Source organism: Passer montanus, unplaced genomic scaffold, assembly GCF_014805655.1.
Source record: "Passer montanus isolate IOZ18808 unplaced genomic scaffold, ASM1480565v1 scaffold18, whole genome shotgun sequence".
In the NCBI taxonomy this organism is placed as follows: Eukaryota; Metazoa; Chordata; class Aves; order Passeriformes; family Passeridae; genus Passer; species Passer montanus.
In genome coordinates, this window is record NW_024365381.1 from 10,022,465 (window position 1) to 10,049,679 (window position 27,215).

The following is a 27,215-nucleotide window of genomic DNA, read 5'->3' on the forward strand; positions in this document are numbered from 1 at the left end:
TGGTAATTTCTCTTCAGTGTAACACACAAAGTGATGATCTTCTAGAAATTTCCTGAAAAACAGTCTCCTTCTATCTTTGCCCTTGTCAATACAGAAGACTTTTTCACACAGGAGTTGCATTACTCTTGGACCTGTCTCATGGTGCCACTATGAAACTCATAGTTTGTCCTCTTGCATAGCTCCAGCAATGTTGCTGTGAACTTTTGACAGGTTTTCCAAAAACTCACTCTTGGTTGGTGCTACCCATAACACAAAGCATCTCTCCTAATAGTTCAGGAATAGAACTCACGGGTTCTATTGACAGTCCAACCCCAAACACAACATGCTGTCATGATGTTTTAGGGATATTTTTTTCCCCCCAGGATTTCCATTTCCTTCACGTTTTCTGTAGAGCTTTCTGTCCACAGACATCTCTTAGGGCTCTTTTGTTTATTGAATCCCAATGTGTTAACACTGAATAGCATTGGGCTCTGCCAACATCTATCCCCTTTCAATAGCTAAGCCATTTAATAACCATATTCTATACTGTGTACTCACAGCACCAAACAGTACCAGAAAAACAAGCACTATTCTGTACAGGAAACAGCAGGGAACTTAAGCCTTAGATTTTTTTTTTCATTTTGGAAAACAAAGATCCCAAATACACCTCCCAGCATTCGCCAGAAAGAGTTACACCAAGCCTGCAGTTCAAGCACCACATAAGACTTTGGTTTGTAGAGAAACATCATAGAAGATTCAGGTCCAGAATAATCTATCAGAAGAATGGACTCTGATACTGACAGGTTGCTAAGTTACTAAGACCACATATAAATTAAAAATGTTTATACAACATTTTCCTTTTGATTGAGTAGTAGTTGTTGCTTTGACAAGGAAAAAAAAAAATCAGACAAGTTGTTGAAACAGATGCCAAAGATTTTATACAAGGAATGTCATGGCTGCTTTCTCTTTGTGCATTAACATGGTAGTAAAGCTACATGCATAAACAGCACACAGGGCACAGCCTACAAACCAAGAACACATTGCTCACCCATTAAAAAAATAAAGAATACTTTGAAGCACAGAATTATGCTAGATGTACAGAATGTCTTTTAAGAGAGGATTTCTACCTACTCATGCCCTTACTTGGACAACAGTCAGTTTATGGCAGACTTTTGCTTACAAAAACATAAGACAGTCCGCAGTAAACTTGGCCAGTACCGAAGGTGTCCTGGAACATCTTCTAAGTCTACTTCCTTGTGTAGGCTGGATGTAGTTGTGAAGGGACAAACACTTTGTGAGCATGATCTTTCAGAGACAAAGTGAGAACCGCTTGTTACAAGGAAAGTCAGTACACTTGTTCAGAAGATAAAGTTCTTTATAGCAGTTAATTTAATAATACAGTCTTAAAACAGGGTGGTGGGCATCTCATCACACAAGAGCACATTTAATAAGCTGGGGAAAAAATACCACAGTTGCAGGACACTGCATTAAGCTCCAGCCACTCCAAGCGGAGGCAACTCTCATGTGGTAGAAGAATTTTTGTCTATTTAAGCCAAGAAGGGAGAATTTTAGGCAGTTTAATCCACAATGGTCTCATACTTCTTATAAGTGGAACCACAAATCCACAGTACATGACAGTATAAGTTAGGTAAAGTGGTGCTTTTCATAATAAAATCAGTGAATTCATTGCAGTCCTTTCATAAAAGGATAAAGTCCAGTAAGTGCCAGTTGCTAGGAGCAAAGAAGAAAGGTTCCCATTTTCCAGGCTGATTTGTAAGTTCATATTATTAGAAGAAAGTAAGACAAATCTGTGCAGTTTCTATGCAACCATATCTGAGAACACAGAGGCTTTGGAGACTATAGGATCACTTAAAAAGTGGGGGAAAAGGAAAGTCACCACAACCCAAACAACTCAAACTTTTTATCTCAGAATTGCCTACAAAACTTGTTCTCTTCTTCTGCTCCAGACGAAGTTTTTAACTGCAATGATCTTACAGAGAAACTTGAAGAAAACCTGAGTACATGGAATCATTGTCAGGGAGAGAAAAGCCCTGCTACCTTTTGATCTGGTATTGAAGTTGAAATGGCAAGATCAGAATGCTTTGCCTCGTGCCATAGGATTTGCTTTACCTTTCAGAGCTCTACCAGTCTCTGCCAGGGAGTCTGTGTTAACTCGATACCTCTTGCACTGCAAGACCATTGCTCATATCAGTTCAAACAAAATTGTTAATAAATCTGGGTTTAATCTTCCATGGCCAGAAGGGCAGCACCTCTAGATGCAGGAGTTGGCTGAACTACCACGTGTAATTCATATATCAGCACTGGAGATTCCTGGCAGCAGAGTCCAAACCTTCCTCACAGGACATCATGATCAGCAAGACATTCCAAAAGAAGAATTAGAAGGCCATAACTCTGATCCAATACAGTAAGGAACACCACCATCCATCATTTGAACTAGGAATACTCAAAGCTTCATTTTCAACCATATTCTTAATATACTAAATCATACATAGTTGATATATATATATATAGTTGGTTTTATTTTTTAATTGGAATAAAATACACTGGATTTTGGGTTGCTCATTTACAAGGGAGCTCCCTCCCTTTCCCAGTTAATTTGAAATTAAAACCTAGAGGCTGAATGTAAGCTCATTCCCAGTGTTCCAAGATGGATATAACACGAGAGGAGGCCAGAAACTGGAAACATGCACTCTGGCTGCAACAGGTTAGAAGGTGAAAGGGAGACCAGATATTTTCATTTGTAACCCTGAGAACATAAGGAATTGCAAAGATCTGGAGAGCAGCCTGGGGTTAAAGGTCACCAGGCTTTTTATTGCAGTTAAAGCAAACTCGGACTGGGTGATCCCATCCGCGAGAGGGAACCGCTCTGCGGTCGTGTGAGCACTCGTCACAGAATCCCTGGCCACAGGCCCGACAGTGGTGCTTGGAGAGTTTGATACTGAATTCCTTCCGGCAGTTGTGGCAGTGCAGGATTTCATGATCTGGTACCCAGTATGCAGGTCGGGCAGCATCTTTTACCAGACCTAGGGAGGAAGTGAGGTGTGGGGATGAGAAAGAGGGAGAACAAAATAATCCATGAACATGAGCATCGCAAGAACGTTCTCCAGTGGAGGCACTCACACACTGCAAGTCATACCACTGCCATTAAGGGGGACGTGACCTACTGACACAATCCTTCAGTGCAATGAGCAGCCATTTAGGGCATTCTACTATTCTCCCACATTCTGCATCTCTTCAAAGAGTCAACTGTATCTCTTTTAATAGTGGCATCTTGCCTTTCTCAGACTCTTGCTGAAGTTAGGACACTTGCTTTTCCCTACCTTCAGTTTCAGCTGTAGCCAAAACAAACATCACGTCACCAAACCAAATATTCAGAAATGGATGTACTATCTGAACTAAGAATTTATTCTGCCCTTCATTGAGTCAGAGAGCAAAGACCCACAAAGGTGAAGGCCGGACATGCTATAGTCAAAGCAGCTGAACAATGATCTGCACAATGAGTAGGAAGTCAGGTGCAACAACAGAAGATTCAAATGTGAAATGTTGCTGACATACCTAAACTGCCACCCAACACAAGAAAGAGCAGCTGAGGTTCCCTGCACTAAGCTCACCATGGAAGATCAGAGTACTAATTACTTCCTCATCCTTACCAATCTGGACAGCTTCAAATTCTCAGCCCTCCCCTCAAAAGTACCAAGATATACCAGCAGTATCATGAACACACTTAAAAAGCACTCACATCTCTGAAAGAAAATCAAACCTGATAAAATGCTTCCTAATTGGCCAATCTTTAGGGAACTTCAAATGGCAGGTCACTGCAGTGAAACCATCAGAGGAGCATGAATTACTCACAGCTTGGTGCAGTTTTGCATAATAGGGTGAAAAGATAAAGTGTGCTCTGCAGAAACAACATGCTGAAAACCAAGAGGAAACATCAAGCAGAAAAGGTCCAGAGGGCTGTAGAACTCTCAGCCAACAGTGGTATCATAGCAGAGGTGCCAGCCTGTCACACAAACTTTTGAAGTTTAATAACAAGTTTTGCTCTTTGAAAACAAAAATGCCTTTAGACAAAAAAACCCCATCAGAACAGAAGAGAACTCACCTAAGGGAATGTCCATGGCTGTCACCACCGCTCCAAGGGTGTTTTGCACAGCTTCCCCCACCTTCCTGGCAATAAGTGTACCCCCTTCCTCATCTGAAGGCAATTCAGCCACATCTGCATGACACAAGAGTGAAGGGCTCAACACCTAAATCCACCACATTTTCGGCCAAGTTTCAGTTAATTTACATTAACAAAACCAGCAGCAAACCCAAAAGGCAAGTTGTAATCTCTCCTCAGCCTTTATGTTCCCCATCCACAATACTGGATTGCAGAGTGTTCATTCTAGCAAAAATGGACAAAACATATAGTCTGCTGTAACATAAGCACCCCTGTTCTAATGTTAGCACCAGATCATTAGCAGTTGCTAGGAAAACAAAGTAAAGATACAATTAGAAAATTATTTTGTCAGCAGTTCAGGTGTCTGGTAAGGTCATCTTTCTTCCGAAAGGCATTGAGCTCTTCAGCTTCCTTACCAAAAACTGTTTGGAAACCCAGTGTAAACAACCATGGAAAATGGTTGTGATCCAGAAATTAGGGACAAAGACTTCAGTGCTCAGGGATAGTTTTGCAACAATCAACTCAAGATTACCTAACTGGATGCCCCTGTTGTCATAGCAGTTGTCACACACACGCACTGGTGCTGGTCCCCAGCCTCGCTCAGGCACTGGACGGGTCTTGGAAGAACAGCCATCACAGAAGCCCTCTCCACAGGCCCGGCAGTGATGCTTTGTGTCGTTATCTTTGAAAGGTGTGTTGCACTTCTTACAGCTCTGATCAGAACAACACAGAAGGAAAAACTGTTAATTTGATCTTCCTGAAGTAAAAAAAATAGAGAGCAGAAGCCCAGGATGGCAAGTTTCAGACTGAAATTTTGAAAAATAAAGTTACACACAAGACATGGGTGCTATCAGCCCTATAACTTTACCCCAGGGAAGTGATTTAGAACAGTAGGTGTATATTGGTTAAGCCAAGATATTGCTATGATCCCTTCGTTCATAATCACAAATAAACACAGTCATATCATGCAGGGCTGAATGATGGATATTTGACCTTTGTGTGAAGTAAGAATTCACAAGGTAGTTGTCATTGAAAAAGAATCTATTTCCCACAAGACAAAGGGAATCTTTTCCTAGTTGAACTGTTTGGGTCAGCTTTTTGCACCTGGTATGAAACCAGAGTTTAATCTATAAAAATAGTATTACCAACTGCAGTGGCCAGATTTAAGATGTTGATTATTTGCTTGGAAAAACAAAGGCATGCAAGCCAGGATTTTCTGTAATATTGCTGGGATAGTAGCTCACAAAGAGCAGGGAGAAACTGTCTCTTCATCAGGGCTGGGCCAAGTCTCTGTTCATAATTTCTTTGGCTAAGAATGGGAATAGGAGAGAGCACTTCAGTTTCTCAAAGCTGAAGCAGTAGGGATTGCTGCAGTAAAACAAAGAAGTGTTTAGAATCTGCAAAATACTTTATTACTTAAAGAGTAAGGAAAAGGGGTTTTAGCTAGGCAAAGTCTTTCTCTCCAGCAGGTGCTATTTACCAGAATCTGAGAGTTGGGTCTCCAGTAAGCTGGGGCAATCTGGTCTGTCAACCAGGAGGTCACAGCTTTTGTAGGTCCCAGGCTAAGTTCAGATACTGACTGAGCCATGAAATTCATGCCATCCAATAAACGCTGGGCTGCGTTGTTGTTGTCTTTCAGAAATCCATCAGTCTGGAATGAAACAGATACTGATTTGAGAATAAAAACAGGAAAACCTTTTTTTTTTAGATTCAGATGGCTCTGCAACCCATTACTCCTGATAAACTGGAGGGCAAGCAGGAGTAAAAGATTCACCAGCCCTGCTTTGAAAGACAGAAGGAGGTTGGCAACTTAGCCATTTCAAGATAGCCAAAAGATGTCTGAAAGCCCTTGCAAAGTCTCTTTTGAATAGCAGGGACCAGCTTAATGAAAGGCAATCTATTTTCTCCATCAACATCCAGCAGAACCAAATTAGCATGTGCATGGCTGCACACATACACAAAGACTATCCAGCAACCAGACTTACCCCTGGCCAGACATGCTCAATTTCTGTCCTCACTACAGTGTTCACAGGGTCTTGGTTGCCAAACCAGTACTGCCGGCTGCGATACACCACGCCGCAGTTGGGGCACTCGATCACGTACCTGCACAGGAGGGGGACAGGTCACCTCTCTGGCAAGTCCCACACACCAGGCAGCACAGAGACCACAGAGAGCAGAGAGATCCCAGCTGCAGTACTCACCCTGACCAGGCATACTTGGCGAGGCCCAGCCAAGGGGAATCCGTGGAAGCAGAGGTTTTTGGCACCACGCTGACCTCCATCCCTCGTTCATAACAGGCCTACAACATAAAGGCTCAATTTAAACTACATTATTGGGAATCCAGATTTACATCTGGCTGCTGTTTGGCCACGTAAAGCATATAATTAGCATACACAGGTCCACAGCAAAGGAGCACTCATCAAAACTCACTTAAAAACAAAGCACAACCAAACCCACTATCAATAACAAGCAGGGAAGTATTTCTACATCAATAAAGACCATGATTGTAGACAAAAATTTTCCTGTCTCCTGCACAGATCCTTAAGAAAAACTGGCTAATACCAAGCACTGGGCATAAGCAAATAAGAGTAAATATGTCAAAGATATAAAAGGTCAACATCACCCAGGTTAAGAGCAGCCAGCTTCAAAATTTAGCTAGAAAATGACACATAGCACACAGAGGTGATGAACTCTCCAAGCAAACATACAAGTCAAATAAGGATTTTCTTGTCAAGGCTATGAGCACCTCTGACATTAAAAACAAAAAAAAGAAAGAAAACAGGCACATGCCTGTGATAGTCCTCATTTACTTGGTCATCCTTTCCTTTTTCATTCTTCAGACCTTGTCCTTGTATCTCACCTTGCAAGTGTAGACTCTGTTATCATACTGGTGAGAATATCTGCATCGACTTTTGGATTCATGAGGGACTCCTTCCTTTGCATGGTTCATGCTCTTCTTACAGCCACACCTGAGTATGCAAGAGCAATACATGAGTTGTTGCTCTTAGACACAGGATAGATGTCACCAAGATTTCATTTTTACTTGCATTTTTATAGATGATGTGCCCTCAAACCATCTTCACAACTGCACATACAGCAATGACATAATTTATTATTGAAAGGCAGGGTCTTCAGAAAGAGGTGTAGCAACTGTTTCCCATACAATCAGTGTTGTGTGAATTGTTGTGTGGCAGCACGACACAACAATTCTCTGCAGAAAATGCCCAGCAGCAGAAAAGAAGCATAACCAGCCACAACATTGTGCTGCTATACAGCTCCCAGACTCAAATCACTGACTGCCATCTACTGCCCTTCCAGCCTCAATCTTGGGGCTCTTTCCAGAGAGCTACAAGCCAAGATCTAATCAAATATGGAGCTCTGCTTAGACCTAATCACTGAATACAGTCCCACTCCATGATGTATGCATTAGGATTGTTCATACTGTTCAAGCAACAAAAATAAAAGGGAAAAAACATCGTAAGAAATTTCAGGGGATTTATTTAGACACTCCTTTCTTCCTGCCCTGATTGCATTTGAGAAAACATATGGGCAGCACAGGTTTGTAGTCATGCACAAAAACAGAGTGGGCAAAAACCAGGCATCCATCTGAGATGTGGCAATAGTGGCTGTCCAGTTCACCTAAGAGCTGAATTTCAAGCTAATTTTGCCCAGAAGTACTAGTTGAGAATAGATGATGTCAGGTGTCAAGATGTCACAGAAACTTTACATTCTGTGGCTGCAGGTGGGCACAGCACTGTCCTCTAAGAGGATGGAGATGCATTTCTCATCTACTTACCCACAGCTGAGGCACACAGAGGAGCATGTGAAATATTCATCTGGAAAGAAAGAGCTGTGAGCCATCTGGTCATCAGGGATCTCCCCACTGAACCGGTCACTTAGAGCCTGTCAAACAAAAAAGAATGAACTGGAAAGAGATTAAGGGCAATGAAGACCTTTTGCAAGAAAAAGCATGGATTCCTCTACTGGAGGGGGGGTGGGTGGGGGCAGAGCAAGTACACAGCTAATAAATGTGTCTTAGTAGCCTGGAAAACAAAATAAGGATTGGAAATGAAGCAAGAATGCAATCTTGCACTAGTATGGAAATTACTTGAATACTTGATAGTCTTTTGAGTCATACTTTTCAAGTATGACTTGAAAATATACTCTTTTTCTCTGCTCTCCTCTCCTCCTGTCCCTAGTTTGAATTTTGTAGTAGAAATGGGTTGTAGAAAATTGCATGCACCTCTGTGCATCCATTCCATACTCAAAATAGCAGAGCTCTTGCTAAATGGGCTTTGCATTCTGGAAAGCTCTGAAAAGAAACTCATAGGATCATTTCTCATAGTTCATGGGAACACAATTTTTGCTTCTTGGCTCAGAAAGCGCTGCCCTGAGCTTTCCTTCAGCCCCTTGAACAACTGCTCTTCTCTGGTGAAATGGCAAAACAGAGACAAAGGGATTTGTACCCTTTCCTAGGAACATCCATTCTCAGATTAAATCAGTCCTTAGTCTTGGCACACTTAACTTGTTTGGTTCTTTCAGGTGTTATGTTTAAGGGGAAAAAAAAAAGCACTGTAACAAAGCAAATGGTTACAGTTTTTCTTGATGGAGATCTCTGAAGGCATGAGATCTAGCTGAAACCTTTCCTGCATCTGAGGTTTATATAGTGGCTGCCTGCCTTTCTCTTCCTCCCCCTCCTCTCACAGGGCTGGGGTAGGTGGAGTGGGTGTATCTTTGCTGTCTAATGAGGGTTGACTGCATATACACACAGACTTGTGTGAACCTCTCTCACCACAGCCTCCCTCAGATAAGTACTCTATTTAAACATTTTATTTCACATAATTTCAAGGAAATTTGCTTTACATTCTCTTTTAAGCTTGACTGATACTGATACTTTAGAATGAACTCAAAAGTTAGAGGAAGTGGACAGAAACCTCTAGAAAGTCTTGTGTTCTCAGCAAGTGAAGCAAAAGAAGTTAATTTGTAGTCAGTAGTGATTTGAACACAGCAAACACTTCACTGGTCATGAATTTAAGTACACCAGCAGCTATATCTGAAACCAGGCTACTTGATAATTGCAATAACATCCTAGAAGTTAAACTAAAATTAATGATTCCAACTGTTTTTCCCCTTGCTGCCTATCTGCTCCCAAACGCAAAGAACCTGCCATCCTGACACTTCCCTCTGTGCTTCAGCTACCACTAATGCAGAGCAGCCAGAATTATCTGTTCCAACAGCTGTGACTAACACCAGAAAAGACTGCTAACACTACCTCCTTCTGCAGATATGCCCTGGCTCTGCCTGCCTCTCCCCAGTGACAACTATGCTCTTCAGGCCAAAGAAAATATGATGTTAATCAGGCAGTGGTATGTGGAAAAGGAAAGACTGCAAATTAAAAAACCCAAAAATCCCTCTGACATCCTAGCAAAGTGAACTGTCTAAGAAAATCACTTGTTCTAAAGTCATACATAATTTAGCTTGATCCCATCCTGTTCCCTAGCTACCAGCACAACTCCTTCCTCCTTTTTGCCTCCTAGCCCTTGGGTTATACTACTCAGTGCTAGGTTTTGCCAGCTATTAACTCTCTCCAAGTCTCTTGCATCTTCTCCTCTTGTGCTGAGGCCAACTTTAGGAATTTTATGAAGAAACTTTTGAAGGTCTTTCTTTGTCAATCACTGTCATTAAGTGCTTGTCACTCACAGCATCACTTACTTTTTTCTTCCCAGCTCCCATTTACAATCTTGCCCAGTTTGGCTCTTTAATTTATCTTCCATGGTCTTTACTGAAGTGTTTGTTTTGAAGTAAAAAAAGAAGCCTACTCAGCCTCCCTGGCTGTTAGACAAAATATTATTCTCATGGAAGACTTGCACGCAAGTCTGCATCACTGTTTCAGGTGCTCTGCCTTTCTGAGCTGCAGCTGAGTTAACAGCAACAGTGGTACAAATAAACACTGTAACAAACTCTTCTTCACTTACTTTTAGTGCTTTGTAGATAACCCCAGGCTGTCTAGGTGACCGAGTAGTATTGTTCTCCAGCTGCTGCTCCACAGCTCGCCTAAGCCCAGAGAAATCTGTTGGAGGATTGTACGTCCTTGTTCCCTTGTAGTGAATTGAGCTGAAAGCCTCAGGAAAACAGCTCAGCTTCCGAAACCGATCCTGAATGAGCTTCTCAGGAACCTCAGAAGGATGATCTACGTATAAGAGTATCAGCAAGTTCATATACAACTGATTGTTTAAAACAATGCTTTAATTGCATAGGACTTTCATATGCAATATAGACCTATTTTCTTAATTAAATCTTTTAATACATATAGAATGCAGTTATCATTATATTTTAAAACAAAGAAAAGAAACTTTCCAAAAGCAATCTCTGTTTTGTGATACACAGCTTTAAATTCTAAGACCAAGTTTCTCAGGTAAAACCAGACACATCTAGATTCTGAAACACAGATATCCAGATTAAGGAGCAAGTTAGGACATAATACAAGGAAACACAATGTCAGCACATTTGTTAGTTCTTCTCACCAGACCATAACTTGGTATAGCTATTCCTAGCACCTGATAAGTGGAGGACATGAACCTTACATGGAGCCGCCTGTTTTCCATGCTAATCCTGTAGCAAGGAAGACCAAGCCTTTATCTGCAATTTGTACATGGCAAAGCACTTCAGAACGGGCCACATCAGGTCAGACTCCACAGAGCCAACCACATTCTCCTGCCTTCTTCCAAGTACCTGCTGTACATTTCAGAACAAGGCAGGCCCCATCTTCCCTGTCCTAAAACTACATAAACACACTTAAATTATCCATTGAGACAGATGGTTACAGCTTTCTGCATATCTATATATGCTAAGTAGTGTCTTTCCTATTCCTACTGTGATCAGAAGTGGCCATAAAAATGTATTTTTTGTGACCCTGACTTTGCATACAGGTGCAAAGTGTCCTCATGGATCGCTAAAGGCTGAACTGATGAAACAGTAAATGTAACAACTTCATGAAAGGCTGAATTGCTAATCAGCAAATTGATATATAAAGAAAGGATCTGCCTTATAGGCAAGTTAAAAGTTATTAAGAAGTTACTTCAATAATAACCAGAAAGAACATGAAGTTCTTCTACAAGTTGAAAACCTCAGTTTAGAAAAGCCAAAATGAGAATGTGGGTCAGCCAGGACTGCTGAGGTATTTATTACACAAGAGATGGCTCCTAGATGTTCACAAACAGCGGGACTGAGCCTCAGCCGCTGTTGCTCATGGGAAAGACCCATGTCCAAGAAGTTCATGGAGAACTGTCTCCCATGGGAGGGATCCCACACTGGAGCAGGGGAAGGACTCCTCTCCCTGAGCAGCAGCAGGAGCAATGTGTGATGAACTGGCCATAACCCCATTCCCTGTCTTCCTGCATGGCAGGCAGGGGAGCAAATAGAGCTGGGAAGGGGGAAGGGATGAGGAAAAGCTGGTTCTAAGATTTATTTTACTTCTCATTACCCTGCTCTGATTTTGTCAGTAATAAATTCAATTAATATCCCCAAGTCAAATCCATTTTCCCAGTGATGGTATTTGATGAGTGATCTCTCCCATACCTTATCTCAAGTGATGAACTTTTCATTATATTTTCTCTCTCCTGTCCACTTGTGGAGGGGAGTGATAGAGCAGCTTTGGTGGGCAGAGCAGCCCGGCATCCAGCCAGGGTCAACTCACCACATCAGTTTTCACCTTCATCCACCATATCACCCACACTCATGAATTTGTATGATGACCCCTCCTGTGGCTGGCAGAACTCATAACTATTCAGTGCTGATGTTCAGCTGGCTAAGAGGATTATTCTAGCTGATGTGGAAGAGGGAATGCTCTTCTAGTTCCACAGCCTGGTTCCCAGACTGAAACCAGTGAGAGCAAAACCCAAATCACATTTTTACATGGTACTAAAGAGTGCTGAATATTCAATGCAACCTGATAGTTTGCAGACAGTATTTAGCACGTTGTAATTGGAATTGCCTACTCACCAGAGCCCAGTAGCTTGGTGTACACAGTCTCATGAAAGATGATGACACCTGGACCCAAAGTTGACAGAGGAACATCTAGGCCACAGCGGGCTGTGGTAGCTTTTAGCTCCTTGGTGAAGTGTTTTAAATAAGCTTCCGAGGCATCACCAAGGAATTTGAAGAGGTCATTGTGGAGCCTGTCAGCACGAGTACGGTAGATGACAAGGTCAGAGATGGCCAGGACCTTCAGCAGCAGCCGTGTTCTCTGGCTCAGGTTGACAGTGGCCCCCAGGAGGCCCTCTGTATCAATGACCACCACTTTGCGGACAGGGTCATAGGCTGCCCAGACTCCAACTGTGCAAGACTCCTGGGCAGGAGACGTCTTGAAGACTTCCCGGCCATAGAAGAAAGTGTGGTTAAGGGTGTGAGACTTGCCATCCCCTGTGTTCCCAAAGATGGACACTACCTTTAGGTGCTGGTCAGGACTGCAGTCCAGTTTCTTAATAAAGTCTTCCTCATTCCTTACCTTCCAAAACAAAAAGAGAAAAATATTACAACTATGTGATTGGAGTAGACAACACTAAAAACACAGCTGGTGTCAGAATTCATAAGATTAAAAAGAGTGATTACCTTCTCTTCAGATTTCATCATAAGTTTCTGAAGCACCAAGAAGTACAAAGCAAAATACTAGAATGCAGTTTTGTAAAATGTACACATTAATGGGATTTATGTTGCTCCATCATGTAGCTGTTTTGGAAGTGATGCCTCACTGTGATTATGTATGTAGTCAACTCTCAAGTACCTCACCCCATTCTCTGAGAAGCCCTTTCAGACAAGGGAGCATAACACTATTTCCAAGTCTGTCAGAACAGCTACCTGGAGCATGGCAGACTTTCTCAGTAGCACTGGTCTCATGGTAAGCATGCAAATTCAGAGTGAAAGAGGAGATTTCTTTTACCACTTTAACTTGCCTCATCCACAGAGGTTGAGCACCTGTTTAGGTACAAAAATCTCTGCCATGCACTTGTGCTGCATCTGTCTACAGCCAGGGGTTCTCAGACACAGATTCCCTATTCTCACTGCTCTCCAGCTGATCAATCCTTCAGCTGGAAAGTGGGAGCAGAGAAGCAGCAAAACTGTGCACTGCAGTCAGGTGCTTGAAGCAGGTCAAACTGGCTCTCACAGAAGTGCCACAACTACCTCAAGGATCCCTTTCATAATTTACTTATTGTACTTTCATTAAAAAATAAAACAAAAGAACACACACATACAAAACCAAAAAGAAGTGCAGGTAACTGCCCCTTGGCTTTACATAGTTTAAGGATCAAGCATCGTGCTGTCTAGGCTAAAGAACAGGGCATTTTCTGTTCAGATACTGGAGCAACAGGAGCAGATAAACAAGCACTGAAGTGGGCTAGGGCTCTGTAAAAGAGCCTGCCCTGATGTTGTTGCAGAATAGGTCCTTGGCTTTCACAGGTTTCATGCTTCATTCATTTGTTCAGCCCATACTTTTTTGTCTTCCAACAGGTTTTATCCATATATTATAGGACAGGAAGAATATGACACACTTTTTGAGAAAGATTAAATTCACTTTCTCCATCTCAATTTCCTTTTCAAGGAATCCCCATCAACTGAAATGAACAGGGCTTCCATCACCTCTCACCTGCCACTTAACTTCTGGAAGCTCTTAGCTATTTTCATCCTGCAAGTACAGTTGGAAGATCTCACAGTCTAGGAACCAGAGAGGCAATGAGGTCATAAATGGTTTCTTTGAACAAGCTTATTCATAAATCAGCAAATCAGTTTAAGGCTCAGCCAGCCCCATTTGCTTTGGTCAAATCTATCAACAGCACCTAGACTTTGAAGGAAAATAAAAATCAGCCAGTGTGCTAAAAACATAAAAAATAGCCAGTGTGCCAGATTGTGGTTGGGAACAGCATTCACAAAGAAAATGTGTGGGCTTGCAGTAGCTTCTCACAGATTCAAACCATTCAAAGCAGCCTCACAGTGTAGAAGACAACAGGAAATAAGAGACATCAAAATGCTCTCAAGAGAATCTTTCCTGGTGTCTGTGGGGGAACATCAAGATACACTGAAATTACAAGTGCACAAGAAAGGGTCTGCTTCCTTGGTAGCTGTAATTATTAGCTTATCATCAGGATAAGGTAGCTTAGATGATAGATGGAGTTTTGCTTACTGTCTCTTAAGATGTCTGTGGAAGAAAGGAAGTTCTTGGTTCATGGAATAGCTCCTAAAAACATTCACATATTTGACAATATAAAAATGTTATGTGTACATAAGCAAAAAGGAACATGAAAATGTCTTCTTAAAAAATGTTTTGGTTTTAACTCCCACCTCCCAAACTTCTCACCAAAAAGGTGACAGGTCCTTTTTGCCAGAGTCAATAGTTATGTGCTCCCTGGACAATGCAAAAAAATATCAGTTTTCAAACAACTGCTTTAGTATTGGCAGGATAGCTAATGGCTAAGATCTTTTAGCCAGCACTAGTTATTACTTTAGTAGTAGTTTGGGAGAATGGGCTGAGTCAGTAATCTCAGGAGACACAAGGGACAGTAGGGACAACAGGAATAAGGGTAACTCTGAGATATATTCCCACCTTTAAGAAACAGAAGTGAATTCAAAGTTACACTGAATATCAAATCACATACCCAAAGTTATTCCCTTCTAAGTTATCCCCTTCTAGGCTTTTTGCAGACCTCCATTCAGGACAGAACTCAGGTGTGATTTGAACAAACAAGTTACCCAGGGGCACAAGAATGCACCAAAGTCTAGTTAGCCCAATGTTTATGTCTCACAGGACTTGGTAATGAATGAGGAAAAATTTCAGACATGAAATAAGTAAATGTTTCCTAGCATACTTGACCAGTGCTTAGAAGTCAGATGACCAAGAACTTCTTGAACAGTGGTTGCATTTAGATGCTTTTGGTAGAGAACCAGGAGACCAATCCTCCCTTGTAGAACCTAGTCATAATTTTGGATCCTGCAACATCCTTACAATAAATTCTATGTGGGAGGAGAAGGAACAAAACCAAAACCAAGCCAAAATGACCAAAAGAAGCCCCTCCCTTTGAAGGTGAAAATGCTTGTACGCCACTGGGTGCTCCTTGCTCTTGTGCACTAGTTGACTTTAACCAACGCTGAGTACAGGAATGATAATCTCAAAGAACCATCCACAACAACCCCCATGTCAGTAGTCCAATTTACTTCCCCTGAGCAAGTTCTTTTAAGACATTTGAAGTCTGAGTGGGTGTAGTGTCAAAGCAGTAATCCCAACTTCTTTGTTTTGCTTTTGTCTCTAAAACAAATTGGTATGGTACCACCTTCTGTTGCTTGTGCAAAGGGCTCACGTTTCCATAACTGTGTCCACTTCCATGTTGCCCAAGAGCTCCAGATCTCTGAGGTTCACAGCAGAGGGTAAATATGAAACCTTCCTTACACTGCACACCAAAGTAAACTCAGGATGAAAACTGTATGTCTGAATCAAGACATGAGTCATATCTCGTCAGCCCCTTCTTGATTTTGCCATTTCTAGTACCAGAAACTCATTTACACTTTTGTTATAGCCCTTAAGAGACTCTCTTCTAAAAAGAAGATTAAATCACAATTTCATCATACATTGAAAATAAGAGAGAAAAAAAATATAAAAATCTATAAAGCAGATTTCTTCCTTTAACTACACCCAGTAAGACTAACCTGAGAATAAGTTCCATCACAGTAAAGTGCCACCACCAAAATTCACATCTCTGCAAGGCACATCACAATCACTCCTGAAAAGGCAGTGCACAAATGCAAAGAAGTGAAACTGGCTAACCCAGCAACTCAAGTGCAACAGGCTATTAAAAATGCAACTGGAAATTCCATACTTTTGCCCCAGAAGAAGTTTTTGTTGATATCCACAAGTGTCTCTTGTTATCAAGTGACAAAAAAGATGGTTCCCTGTGAGGAAGAGAAACTTTCTGCTATGAAACCCAAAACATCAACAGAGCTGTGAGACAGTCCTTAAACCACAGTAATTCAAATCCTGATTCCTCTATGATCTTAGGCTAATTCAGGTTGAAAGTGAACTCAGGAGGTCATTATTTCCTCTGACTTTCAGTCTTCCAAACAAGAGATTTTGATCATAAACAGGTGCTCAAGAACAATCAAAGCTGACTTTTAAGTCCAAGCATCTCTAGTTTTCTACCTTAGGTTGCCTCCTATACCTTTTCTTCTGCATGACTTTCCATAGAAAATATAATGTATGCCATTACTCAAGTCTTCCACATATAACTTAAAATTCATAACCTAATTACACTATTTTGATACAGAAATAAGTGCCTCTAAAAGACAAAAATCCTAGAAGTTTGATGAAAAGGGATGACAGAGTAGAAAAGAAAGACTCCAATAACCTTACTGAGGAAAGAGCATGTCTCATGTCCCCCCCCTGCTGCCTCCAAGACACAGCAGTAGGCTGAGCAGTCGTGTCCACACGTGCCAGCCAGTCAGCATGCTGGCTGCTCCATGACAGCACACATACTGCTTCTTACTCAAAAGACAGAAAATGTGGACAAGCACTGGATAATGGGAAGAAGACATCCCAGAAATTAGACTTCATTAATTATACTGGTCAAAGAGATACTTTTTACTATGTAAATGTTTTATAGTAGCCTGAGAAAGTTTCTGCAAAGGGCTGTGTCAACAGATTAGTTTATAGAATTGTGTATGTCATACCAGTAGATCCAATTGTTATTCAAGAGTAAGTTATTAATCACTCATCACTTATTAATCACTGATCCAGTGAACACTTAAGCACTTAATCACTAGTGTCCTCAGTGATCTCCTAGCCTTCAGCCAAGCTGACAGTGGACATCCTCTGGAGTCCTACAGAGCCTCAAGCCCAAAATACCAGATGCAGGGAGGACAAAATAAAGCAGGGGACAGACACGCTACAGGGATCTAAGGTTAGATTCTCACACTTTGGTCTTATTCCCTGTGTGGGTGCAGGACTGGCTCAAGCAGATGAAAGCATTTGTATTAAGGGTGTTTCCTAACCTAAGAGTTTTTCCCTGTTTATTTGTCTTCACTGCAGTACCACCTATGGGTTCTGTGAGAATTGTTATCAGCCACAGTACATACCCATGGACAATATACACACCCTGAACTGGATATATTTTTCAGACCAAAATTATCCTGTTCCCACAGCGCTGGCATAGGAATTCAGGTTCAATATCTTCAGGGGTTTGTATGGAGTTTAACAGCATAAGTTTCAACAGGACTTAGAGGTAGGTCCCTGCAATGAAGGGCAGAGGCTGCCCATGTCTGAGGCCCATGTCTATTATTATAGAACTCTGAGAGAGGCATAGACAGAAGAGTTAAGTCCTGCTTAACAACCCTACCCTTTTCCCTCATAAAAGAGATCATATTTTAAAGGTTTTAAGACAGTGGTGGAAAAAATTAAGGGGATTGGAGGTAACCCAATTTGACAGGACTCCTCCCTAACCCAAGAGGCAATATTGACTGAAATATTGCTATTACCAGGTAAGTTAACCCTGTAGATGACAGCTAAGTTATATTAAACTTCTGAAAGCAGAAAAAAGACTACAAAGTCTTTTTTAAACGACCAAACTGTTTGCTTGCTGAAAAAGTACTTTTTCAAGAACTGAAAACTAATAAAGACTTTGAGGTGAATGCAACTCCTGCAAAAAAACCATTAACATAATAGTACCATCTAGCCCTAAAAGGGAACAGAAAACAATGCAGAAATCATGGTTTTGTACCCTAAATACCTTTCAAGTTCCTGGAAATGTTAATATGGCCACAGAGCTACCAATTACCACCCAAAAGTCACAGCTCTAGCAACAAAGACCACAACCACGTAAAGAGACTTGCCCAGAAGACATCAAGTCAACCAGCAAGTTCATGCTCTCTTCCTAAGTACTACTAAGAGTAACTCAATTACCTGTGTGGACACTACTTATACCATTGTACTTGTTAGGAGGGGCATTTACAAACTTACTTGTATAACAGTTGCATTCTTCCTAGAAAACAGTTACTCTGGTTATTTTCCCAATTTCAGGGTGTTTGAACCAGGCAGGCCAAAGGACTCAATCTTTTGCCTTTTTGTGATGTTATAGCAAAGCATTACCAACCCAGGTAAAAAAACCAGAAGTGTGTACTGCAGTGACATCTGCCTCCCAGTGATCACTGCAGAAAAGAGAAAGTGAAGGCAATGGAAAGGACAGAAGGGCTAGAAGACAACAAGCTGGTTTTACTTTCTTGAATGTACCCCAAAGGACACACATCCCATTTCTACTGGTAGCATCCAAGAGCAAAAAAGGATTCATTGGAAAAGTGCAAAGAGGGGTACAGCAGGGGAAACACTAAAACACCCCATTTTTCCCCTCAAGACTATTTAATTCAGAAACTGAATTAAGTTCAGGAACTTGTTGAATGAAAAGTGTGGGTAATTCCAGAGTAGCTTGCAGGCTGTCTCACCTGAGTCAGTGACAACTGACTCTTCCTTCCATATCAGCACTCATATAGCAGATGGACAAAATAGACAGTCAAGAAGCAAACTATTTGACTTTAATGCCCAAGAAAGAGTACTGCATCATGAAGGTACAAGACTGGTTCCAGGGAAAAGCACTATGGCTATGTTAAAAATTAGCTAAGAGTCAGCCTGAGACTGTCAAAGGAGCTGTGTTTGCTAAATGGATGGCTCTCTCTCCTACCTTCTAAAAATACTCTTCACTGGTATATGTCCAGTAGAAAAAGGAATACTCCTAACCAGCAATTGCTGAGTAGTTTCTCCACTACTTTATTCCGAAGACTGAAAAACAGTGCACTTAAATTTAGGTGAACTGATAACAGAATGATACAGGAGGAATACTGAAAAATAACAAAGTAATAAGAGAAAAATTCCTAGAGGGTAGGACAGAAAACTCCCAAAATACTTTGGCAAGGAAATTTCTCTAAAGCACAAAGAGGAGGAAAACTCATCTAAAACACATCAAGAGTATCAAGGGACAGAAATTATATATCCTGATCGAACAGATCACACCAGTCTAAATAATTCAGGTCCTTCAATATTTTTCCTTCCTCCTTTATATCCATGACAAATATACTAGCTATGACTCTTTATTTTATAGGATATGGACTAAATTTCCCAGAAATTTACATCTGACAGTGCTACCCTAAAGCACCAAAAAAATATATATATACCCCATCAAAAACACATTGCCCCAACAACAAATGAAGCAAGAGTGTCACAGGAACTAGCACTATTTGCTAGACAAATGCAAGTCATACTTAAGAGATCATGACCTTCTTTCATAAAAGAGCATATACATTAGCTCCCATTAACAGACAAAGAATACTTGACAAGAAAAAGTGTTCCTAGAGACTCCATTCTCTCATCCCTAGACTTTATCCAGGCTCAAATCAGTAGATAATAAGGAAAAATCACAGTACTTCCATCAGGTTTACAGAAGTGAGAAAAGCAAAGCAGCTAGCAACCCTGCAGAGTCATCACTATGTATGTGTAACTTTTTAACAGGAGGGGACAGAGGAGGACACACGGACTACCATGCTGTTAGTGACAGGTTATTCAGTGATTGTACAAAATGGTCTGCATTTCAATAAGGGCTGTGGGTCCTTTTGCATTATCTTAACTGACCGCAAAGCATTACATAAATGCTGCTCATATTTGCTGAAGGGAAGATCTTACTCCGTTAGGTGTTTAGACCTGCTAGAAAGAATAGAAAAAACCTCAAGGAATGGGGCTATATTTAGGAAGTTGAAATATCTATTGGCACAACAAAAAGACTCTGCAAACTGAAGAAAGGGAGCTCATATGGGTATCTCAGGCGAGACATAGCAATAAATGCATGCTCCTTTTCCCTCATAAAATTACACAGCTGGGGAAATTATTTTTGTGACTAGATAGAGGAAAATTTGTCTTTTCTTCTAGTCTCCTTAGTAAGTCAGAACTACAAAGTCAGTACCTTTTATTTTTGTTTGCAACTCACAGATTGGATAATTTCTTGTGACAGAGCTAGTTTCTGGTCAAAGATGAGCAAACTCTAAGGCAGATAATTAATAACCAAGCACGTCCTCTATCTTCTGGGGTCAATGAAAGACTTTCGGTACTTCTATTAAGCATATGTGCTGAGTCCTCAATTAGGGCTTTGGACAAAGTGCTATCATAGAAGCCATTAGTGACACTACAACCAAGTTCTGATCTTGTGGTAAGAGCTCCCAACATCTGTTCCCCAAGATAAAAATGTTGTTATGCATTGTTAAGCATTCAGCCCTGCCTCAAAAGCAGTAGTAAATATAAGTTCACTGTACAACAGACATATAACTCTGCTTTATGTTAAAGAGCTCTTTTGCAAGTGTGTTACATAAATACAAAGCAAAAATGGAAACTGTTCCAGAAATTGCATAAATATAAGCACAAGTGAGAGAGATCCAGGTGAGTGGAAAAGTTCATGGGACTGTAAGAAAGCCCCAGGATTTGAAACAAGTATCACAACCTAAGTCATGTTTTTATTGCTGTATTTCACTGTGTTTTTCTTAATAGATACACAAATACCAGTTTAAAAAAACCAAATAATTGACTCTGACTTCTTATGGGAAGTGCTTCCTGTGTGCACAGGGCAGCACTAGTGACAATACAATGATGCTTGTTTGAGAATCCAGGAAGAATCCAGGAATCTTATCTTATAGATAAGAAAGGAAAGCTGACATCTTGGCAGAGCAGATCAGGAGATTCAGTTGAGGGACATACACATAATAAAAGAAGGCACACAGTTTGAGTCTAACAAGGCGAAGAGGAGATGTGGAAGATGTAAAGAGAGCAGTGTAAGTGGAAGATGTAAAGAGTGACATGACCAAAGCAATTGACTGTGGAAGTAATCCCCACAAAATCATTCCCAGATGAGCAAGGAAGATAGACTATGAAAGGGCCAATTAACAAACAGATGCAGTAGTTAATCTAGAACAATTTGATTGAAGCCTCAGCTTTAGATATGCAATAGATAAGGCCGAAAGCTTAATACTGTGTAAAGAGAAACTGCATAACAGAGCTTGAGAAAAACAGCCTAGAACGGGGTCTAAACTGCATGTGATGCCAGTTTGTCAAACAGTCAAGTTTTGTTTTCCAATATAAGTCAGTGAGGTCTTATGAGGAACAACGAGTCCTGGAAGAAGGAAGAAAAAATTCATCATGTAGGTCAGGATGCCTGGGGACTAACTCATAAGAGTTGCAAAGCATTGCACTGTGTGGTGTGAGATAGCTGGGGCTGGGCTCCATGAGAAACAACCTCCCTCTCTATTCTTCCACAGACTTGCAGTACAAACTTGGATTTAACCTTTAACAACTTTCTGTTTTTAACATGAGACAGCTAACCTCTTTTTGAGGTGCTCAGATAGAGCGCTGTTATGATGAACATCACTGGGAAACTTGTATTTCACAGACACAGACTTTAGCTACCATTAGTTTTCAAAAAACAAGCAGTGGTTTAAAACGGGACCTTTACTGTCTATATGGATTTGAACAAGCACAAGAAGTCCTCAGCTTTCTGAGCTTATGCTATGCCTGCAAAGCACAAAGAGCTTTGAGCAGGCCAGCACATCTGTGCAACATGGCACAAAGACAATTATGCAGATCTCAGAATTATCATAGCTGTATCTGTGTAGTGCTGTGCCCAAACTGAGAATTTCCACCTCTCCTGAACCAATTTCCTCAGGCACAGTTCCTTATGGATTAATCCACATTGCTTCTGGATCTAGAACTAGATCAGTCATTTGCTTACACACTATAAATATTCTTCCATTTTAGAGCTACCACCTCCAAGAAGCCAACAGAAACGGCTAGATGAAACATAACCACTTGAGCTTAACAACTCCAGGTTCCAAAGGAAACTAAAACCCAAATCTTTTAGCCCTGTGTTCAAGTTAATGTTTGTAAACAAATATACATGAGTGATTATCCCAATCCATCATCTGCTGCTCCAGCAGCGTTAACTAGTTCCATCTAACTGGGGGGGGGGATAGTATAAGGGTGGTTTAGCTTTTACCATCTGTAATTTTGTAGCTTTTAACATTGCTATGGCAAAATCTCCCATTGATAGTAAATCAGCAGTTTCCTCTCTTATTTCCCAACCAACGCAACAATTTTCAAGTTCCAAAGGTCACCAACAGTCAAAGACAGCTGAACTACATAATTCTGTTAAATTCTTATCCTGTCTGCTCAAGCTTAAAAAGCCACACACTCTCAAAATCTGAACTTCCACTCCATAAGTTACTAATATTTTGGCATTTTTGGACAAAAAGTTGGTTTAAATAAAGAACATTTAATGATTTCTCCCCAAGCAATGACAAGCACAAAATAAGAGACTGATGATCACTTTCCTACAGCTAAATTGGTTCCTCTGTATTACCAAGAGCAAAAGACGACTACTTAGCTCTGAAGACATTTTCTGTGGCATCTGACAGGCCTTTCTAAATAAAGGTCCTTATGCTCACTAGCAGAATTATCTCTATAAAAGCAAGCACTCTTTAAATTCCAGCTGTCAGAAAATAATGGAATTGAAATCTCTCAAACTGCTTTGATACTGGCTGTGAGACGTCACATACATATTCAGCTCTGAGGAAGAGAAGATCACTCCAGATGGAAGAGTTCTGATTCAACATCTTGATAGTGAAATAAGATCATTTTTGGAGAGCTTTTTCAAACCAACCCTGTTCTCACTGAATTGCTATGATCTGATAAAGGACCACTGCTATCCCAATAAGGAAGTTGGCTTTATTGCCCATGACATTTAAATAGCAAATGCACTTGCTTGCAGGAGGCAGCCAAAGGTCTACCTCAATAAGGCTTACAGATTCATGAGTATAAATATAACTTAAACCAGTACAACCACACACAGACACAGTTTGTGAGCAGCTTTGCAGGACAGCCCTGTTCCAAGGCGTTTCAGAGCTTGCTCTAGTGGCCAGAGGAGGATTATTGAAAAGTCTGCATTTTAAAGTAATAGTTGCATCTGTCACACATTACAAGGAAATAAGTGTGTGCTCAGGGCTTGGAGGCATACAAACTTAAGACTGCTACAGACCTGGAACTCAGTTTACAGTCACTGCTGTCCTGCATAGTGTGTGTTCTATATCAGTGCACCGTAAGGACTGTCATCCTTTCCTCCCTTTCCCCTTCAAAAGCCATGACAGTTTATCAGTTGGTATACCTGCATTGACAGAAATATGACCCAAGTATCTTGCAACTATTCTATATTATTGTATTATTACTGTGTACATACATATATAACTATGTACAGACACTTCTATAGTATAGAATAGATATCAGATACTTAAGTCAGGTTTCCTTGTGATGCATGACAGGCACATCAACTGTTGTTATTTGTATCCAACTATGATGGATATAAATAACTGTCAAGAATAAGAATATAATCACAATTCTTTTTAATGATGGTAGCATGAGTATGTTAAATTAGAGCAACCTGATACTGAGTCTCCAGGTGACTATACATTTTCTTTCAGTGGCTCCTGAATGAGGTCTAAACATAGGGAATGCAAACTGAAAGTCAGAAAACAAAGTTCAATTTTTAGCTGTGTAATTAATATGCTCTGTGGCTTTCACACATTTTGCCTTCTAAAATGCATACCAAATATAAGGGCCAACAGGAGAGTTCTATAACTGCATATATTGAATGCTAGACTTTCTAAAATAGTGCCTCCTTGGAGGCTGCTCCTAGTCAACTAGTTCCTATCATTTTTATCAGCAGACCTACTCCAATGGCAATTTCCCCATCTTTCAACAAAAGGCTAACATGTAATATTTGTGACAAGCAATATAACTTAACCATGGTGTGTGTAGGACTTGTACGGAACACTTAGGGCACTTATTTCTATTTTGTTCTACTCCTAAAAATCAGATGGATTTACTGGTGCTAAATGGTAGCAATGGGCTGTAGTCTTGCATTAGCACTACTTGGTACAGTGCCCTCTCCAATCATACAGCAGGAAATTGTCTGTCAGCACTCCCATTTGCAGAACACCTACTGCAATAAACGTATTCAATTTTGTTCAGGAATGATCAGCATCCTGCACAGACAGCTCTTATCTTTATTGTGTGTGTCTCAGTACAGGGTCAATTCTTTCACCAGCTTTGCTTACCAAGCCTCTTACAGGAGGCCCTTGCCACACATAAGGTTTTAATGAACTTGACCTTTTGAGGAACTCATGAGCAAGGCCACTCAAAGGCACTGTGTCTTTTTAGCCCAAGATGCTCAGTGGCACTTGCACTTTGCCTGGCCATCATCTTCTTACCGTTGCCACCAATTACGCTTCACATATTAACCATGCATCACAGCAGCCAGTTAGACTAAGAAAGAAACTAAATCATCTTGTCTGTAAACAACAAACCACAACAGTTCTTACCTGAATCTCTTCAGTTTCATCCACCAAGAGGAAACTCACAACTTTCTCTGTCATCTTCCTTCTCTTGGTCTCCTCATCCATCCCCTCCTCCTCTTCCTGTTCTTGGGCTTTGCCAGCATGGTACACGGTGACAGGGTGCTTCCTTCTGTTCCCCCCAGCATGTGTTCTCTTCTGACACTCCACACAGAGGTTGATTTTGCACACCTGGCACCTCACTGCTGCTATCTGCCTTGAGCCCGTCATACTGGCATGCATTATGTTCCCATTGGCACCTTTGCAGGAGTCACAGTACGGGACATGGCCGGGTCTTATACGGGTCCGTTCGTGGTTCCGCAACCTTTCAGGCTGATGCAGCTCTTCTTCACAACGCTGGCACTGCAGGCTCCTGCACTCATCGCACTCAAAGACTGCTTCATCTGTCCCACTGCAAACGTAGCTTTCCTGGCACAGGAGTGTCGTGTTCTGTCCTTTCTCCACAGTTTGTGTGTGGGCACTCATCTTCAGGTTTCTTTAAAGCAACGTTTTTCCCTCCTGTTTCTGTTACAAACAATGATAGGTGTAAAAGTCAGTTTCAAATCTACATAAAAGAAAGACACACAAGAGGAATGTTGTTTATACTTAATTTTAAATAATAAATATATGTTTCTGTAAGATGCATACACTGACCTGCTTTGCAGGAAGAGTGTTGTTAAGTGCTCATGAAGTTTTCTTCCTCCAAAATAAACTCAGACAATGTGGCTGATTTAATGTATTATTAGACTCAAATGCTGGTATACGTTCTCTCTCTACTTAGCTGTTTAACAGACTGTCAGTGACGAGAAAAAACCCCAGCCTGGTGTACTTCAACAGACACAGCAAGTATTTCCCTGAAGCTGAGAACGGAGACAGCTGGTGACACAGAGACAAAAAAGGCATCAGAAACGCACAAATGCATATATATGTACACACACACACACACAAAAGGACCGTGTCAAGACTAGAAAATTCTCTGCTTTCACTCCACAGCTAAGCTCCTCCTTCAGAGAGTTCACAGTATTTATTTGCTGGGAATTTCCTGATGTGCTTCGCCAGATAAACAAAAATCCGCTCTCTTTGTGCGTTCCTTCTAGTAACATTAGAAGACGATCGCTACCGCGGTCAGGCTGACAGACGACGGATTTTTTTTCTCTCTCCCTCTGCGCCCCAAGTTGCCAGAGCACAGCCCCGAGACCATCGCCCGCCGAGGGCAGCCTGCGCACCCCGCCGCCGCCTTTGTCTCGACCGCTGCCTCCGGGCCGCCTCCCCTGCTCCCGGCCAGCGCGGAGCCCCTCTCGCTCCGGGATGACCCCCGGCACCCCCAGTCCCCGCCAGTCCCCGGGCAGGCGCTGCCCCGCGGCGGCCGCACTTGTGGCTGGCCCGCGCGGGGGCTGCGGGCGGACCCCGCACCCGCCCGCGGTTACGTAACGGCGGTGCCGGCCGGCGCCTCCCCCCGCGCCCGGACCTACCTGGGGCTGCGCCCGGCGCCGGCCGGCCGGCAAGGGGGAAGCCCCCGGGCTCCTCCCGCCGAGCAGCGGCAGCCGCGGTGCGACCGGGAACAAAGGCGGCGCGGCACGGGGCGCCGCGAGCCGGGCTATTGTTTACAAGCCGGCGGCCACCTTTCTTCCCCTTCCTCCCGCTGGCACCCGGTGACTAAGGACTCGGGTCCCGGCCGCGGCTTCCTCCTCCCCCCCGTCCCCTCTGCGCCCGGCGGGGATCTCCCGGTTCTCCACCCCCAGGGGTCGACCATGCAGTCGGGGCGCTCGGGGGAACTGAGCAGGGCAGGGCCGGCCAGGACCCGCGCCCCCTCCGCCCGCTCCCCTCGTTGTCAGCCGGGATCAGCTGATCGCGGGGAACTTCGGGGTTATTTTCTCACCGCGGAGACGGGAAGGCGGCGAGCTGCAGGCGGGGCGGCGCTGGCACGCCGGGAGCTGTAGTCCCGAGGCTGCGCCGCCCCGGGCTCGCCGCGCCGGCCGGGACGCGGGCAGGCGCGGGGCCGCGGCCCGCGCGGTGGAGCGGAGGTTTTCTGCTCCCCTCGTTTTGTTTTCGCCCCACTGGCTCACACCTGCCTGGGTTCCCCAAGGAGCTGCGCCGGAGGAGTGTAAACAGCTCCCAGCAGGGTTTAAAGGGATGAAATTCGTTGCGAAGCTCTTTCCTCCCACCGCCTGGAGAACTGCGAGGCGGCTGCTCCCAGGCCTCCAGGTCTGGCAAATGAATGGATCACGGTGTCCACCTGAGAACAGAGCACTTGGCGCCCAAATCTCATCTGCCACTCATGGGTTTAAATGGAGTCTCGACAAGGAGAGCCACTGGTCACTGTCTTTGCAGCCTTTGGAGTTTCTTTCACAACTGTAGCTTCAACCTATGGTGAATGAAGCCATTATTTACATAGCTGAAAGAGATTGCAGGTCCAAAATAGAGGCACACACCTGCCAAGAAATGGCAGATTCACTGTCACAAACTGGAGCCATGGGAATGGGAGGTGAACACCACACAGAGATGGTCAAAGAAACCACTCAGTGAGGAAGGACCTTGGCCAGTAGTGGCTCCAACCCCACGTTGGCTCATGGGGTGCTACAAGAAAATAGCCAGTTATTTTTCATTG

General features: G+C 42.5%; 1 protein-coding gene across 9 annotated transcripts; it reads right to left on the reverse strand.

Moving 5' to 3' along the window:
- Positions 1 to 891: 891 nt before the first annotated feature.
- On the reverse strand, positions 892 to 26,443 carry ZFYVE1 (zinc finger FYVE-type containing 1). 9 transcript variants are annotated; one of them, XM_039704912.1, is made up of 14 exons: positions 26,080 to 26,443; positions 25,262 to 25,483; positions 24,596 to 25,132; positions 12,161 to 12,665; positions 10,135 to 10,349; positions 7,956 to 8,062; positions 7,020 to 7,128; positions 6,361 to 6,458; positions 6,145 to 6,262; positions 5,640 to 5,810; positions 4,692 to 4,872; positions 4,103 to 4,216; positions 3,761 to 3,815; positions 892 to 3,023 (listed from the first exon to the last, which is right to left on the reverse strand). In XM_039704912.1, exons 3-14 carry the CDS (start codon positions 25,091 to 25,093, stop codon positions 2,975 to 2,977), a joined length of 2,220 nt encoding a protein of 739 aa, XP_039560846.1. In that variant the 5' UTR covers positions 25,094 to 25,132; positions 25,262 to 25,483; positions 26,080 to 26,443; the 3' UTR covers positions 892 to 2,974. The 9 variants fall into 9 exon arrangements, 8 of the variants coding, with proteins under 8 accessions (XP_039560846.1, XP_039560845.1, XP_039560841.1 ...); XM_039704911.1 differs by having other exon boundaries at positions 3,761 to 3,914; XM_039704913.1 differs by lacking the exon at positions 3,761 to 3,815 and adding an exon at positions 3,853 to 3,914 and having other exon boundaries at positions 2,886 to 3,023.
- Positions 26,444 to 27,215: the final 772 nt, after the last annotated feature.

Excerpts from the sequence above, each read along its gene's own strand:
- ZFYVE1 (XM_039704910.1), bottom strand. The coding sequence starts at position 25,093 with ATGAGTGCCCACACACAAACTGTGGAGAAAGGACAGAACACGACACTC. Across the intron at positions 4,873-5,639 it reads GACCCAACTCTCAGATTCTG|AGCTGTAAGAAGTGCAACAC; the intron begins GTAAATAGCACC and ends TGTTCTGATCAG. Across the intron at positions 3,024-4,102 it reads AGCCATGGACATTCCCTTAG|GTCTGGTAAAAGATGCTGCC; the intron begins GTGAGTTCTCTT and ends CTTCCTCCCTAG.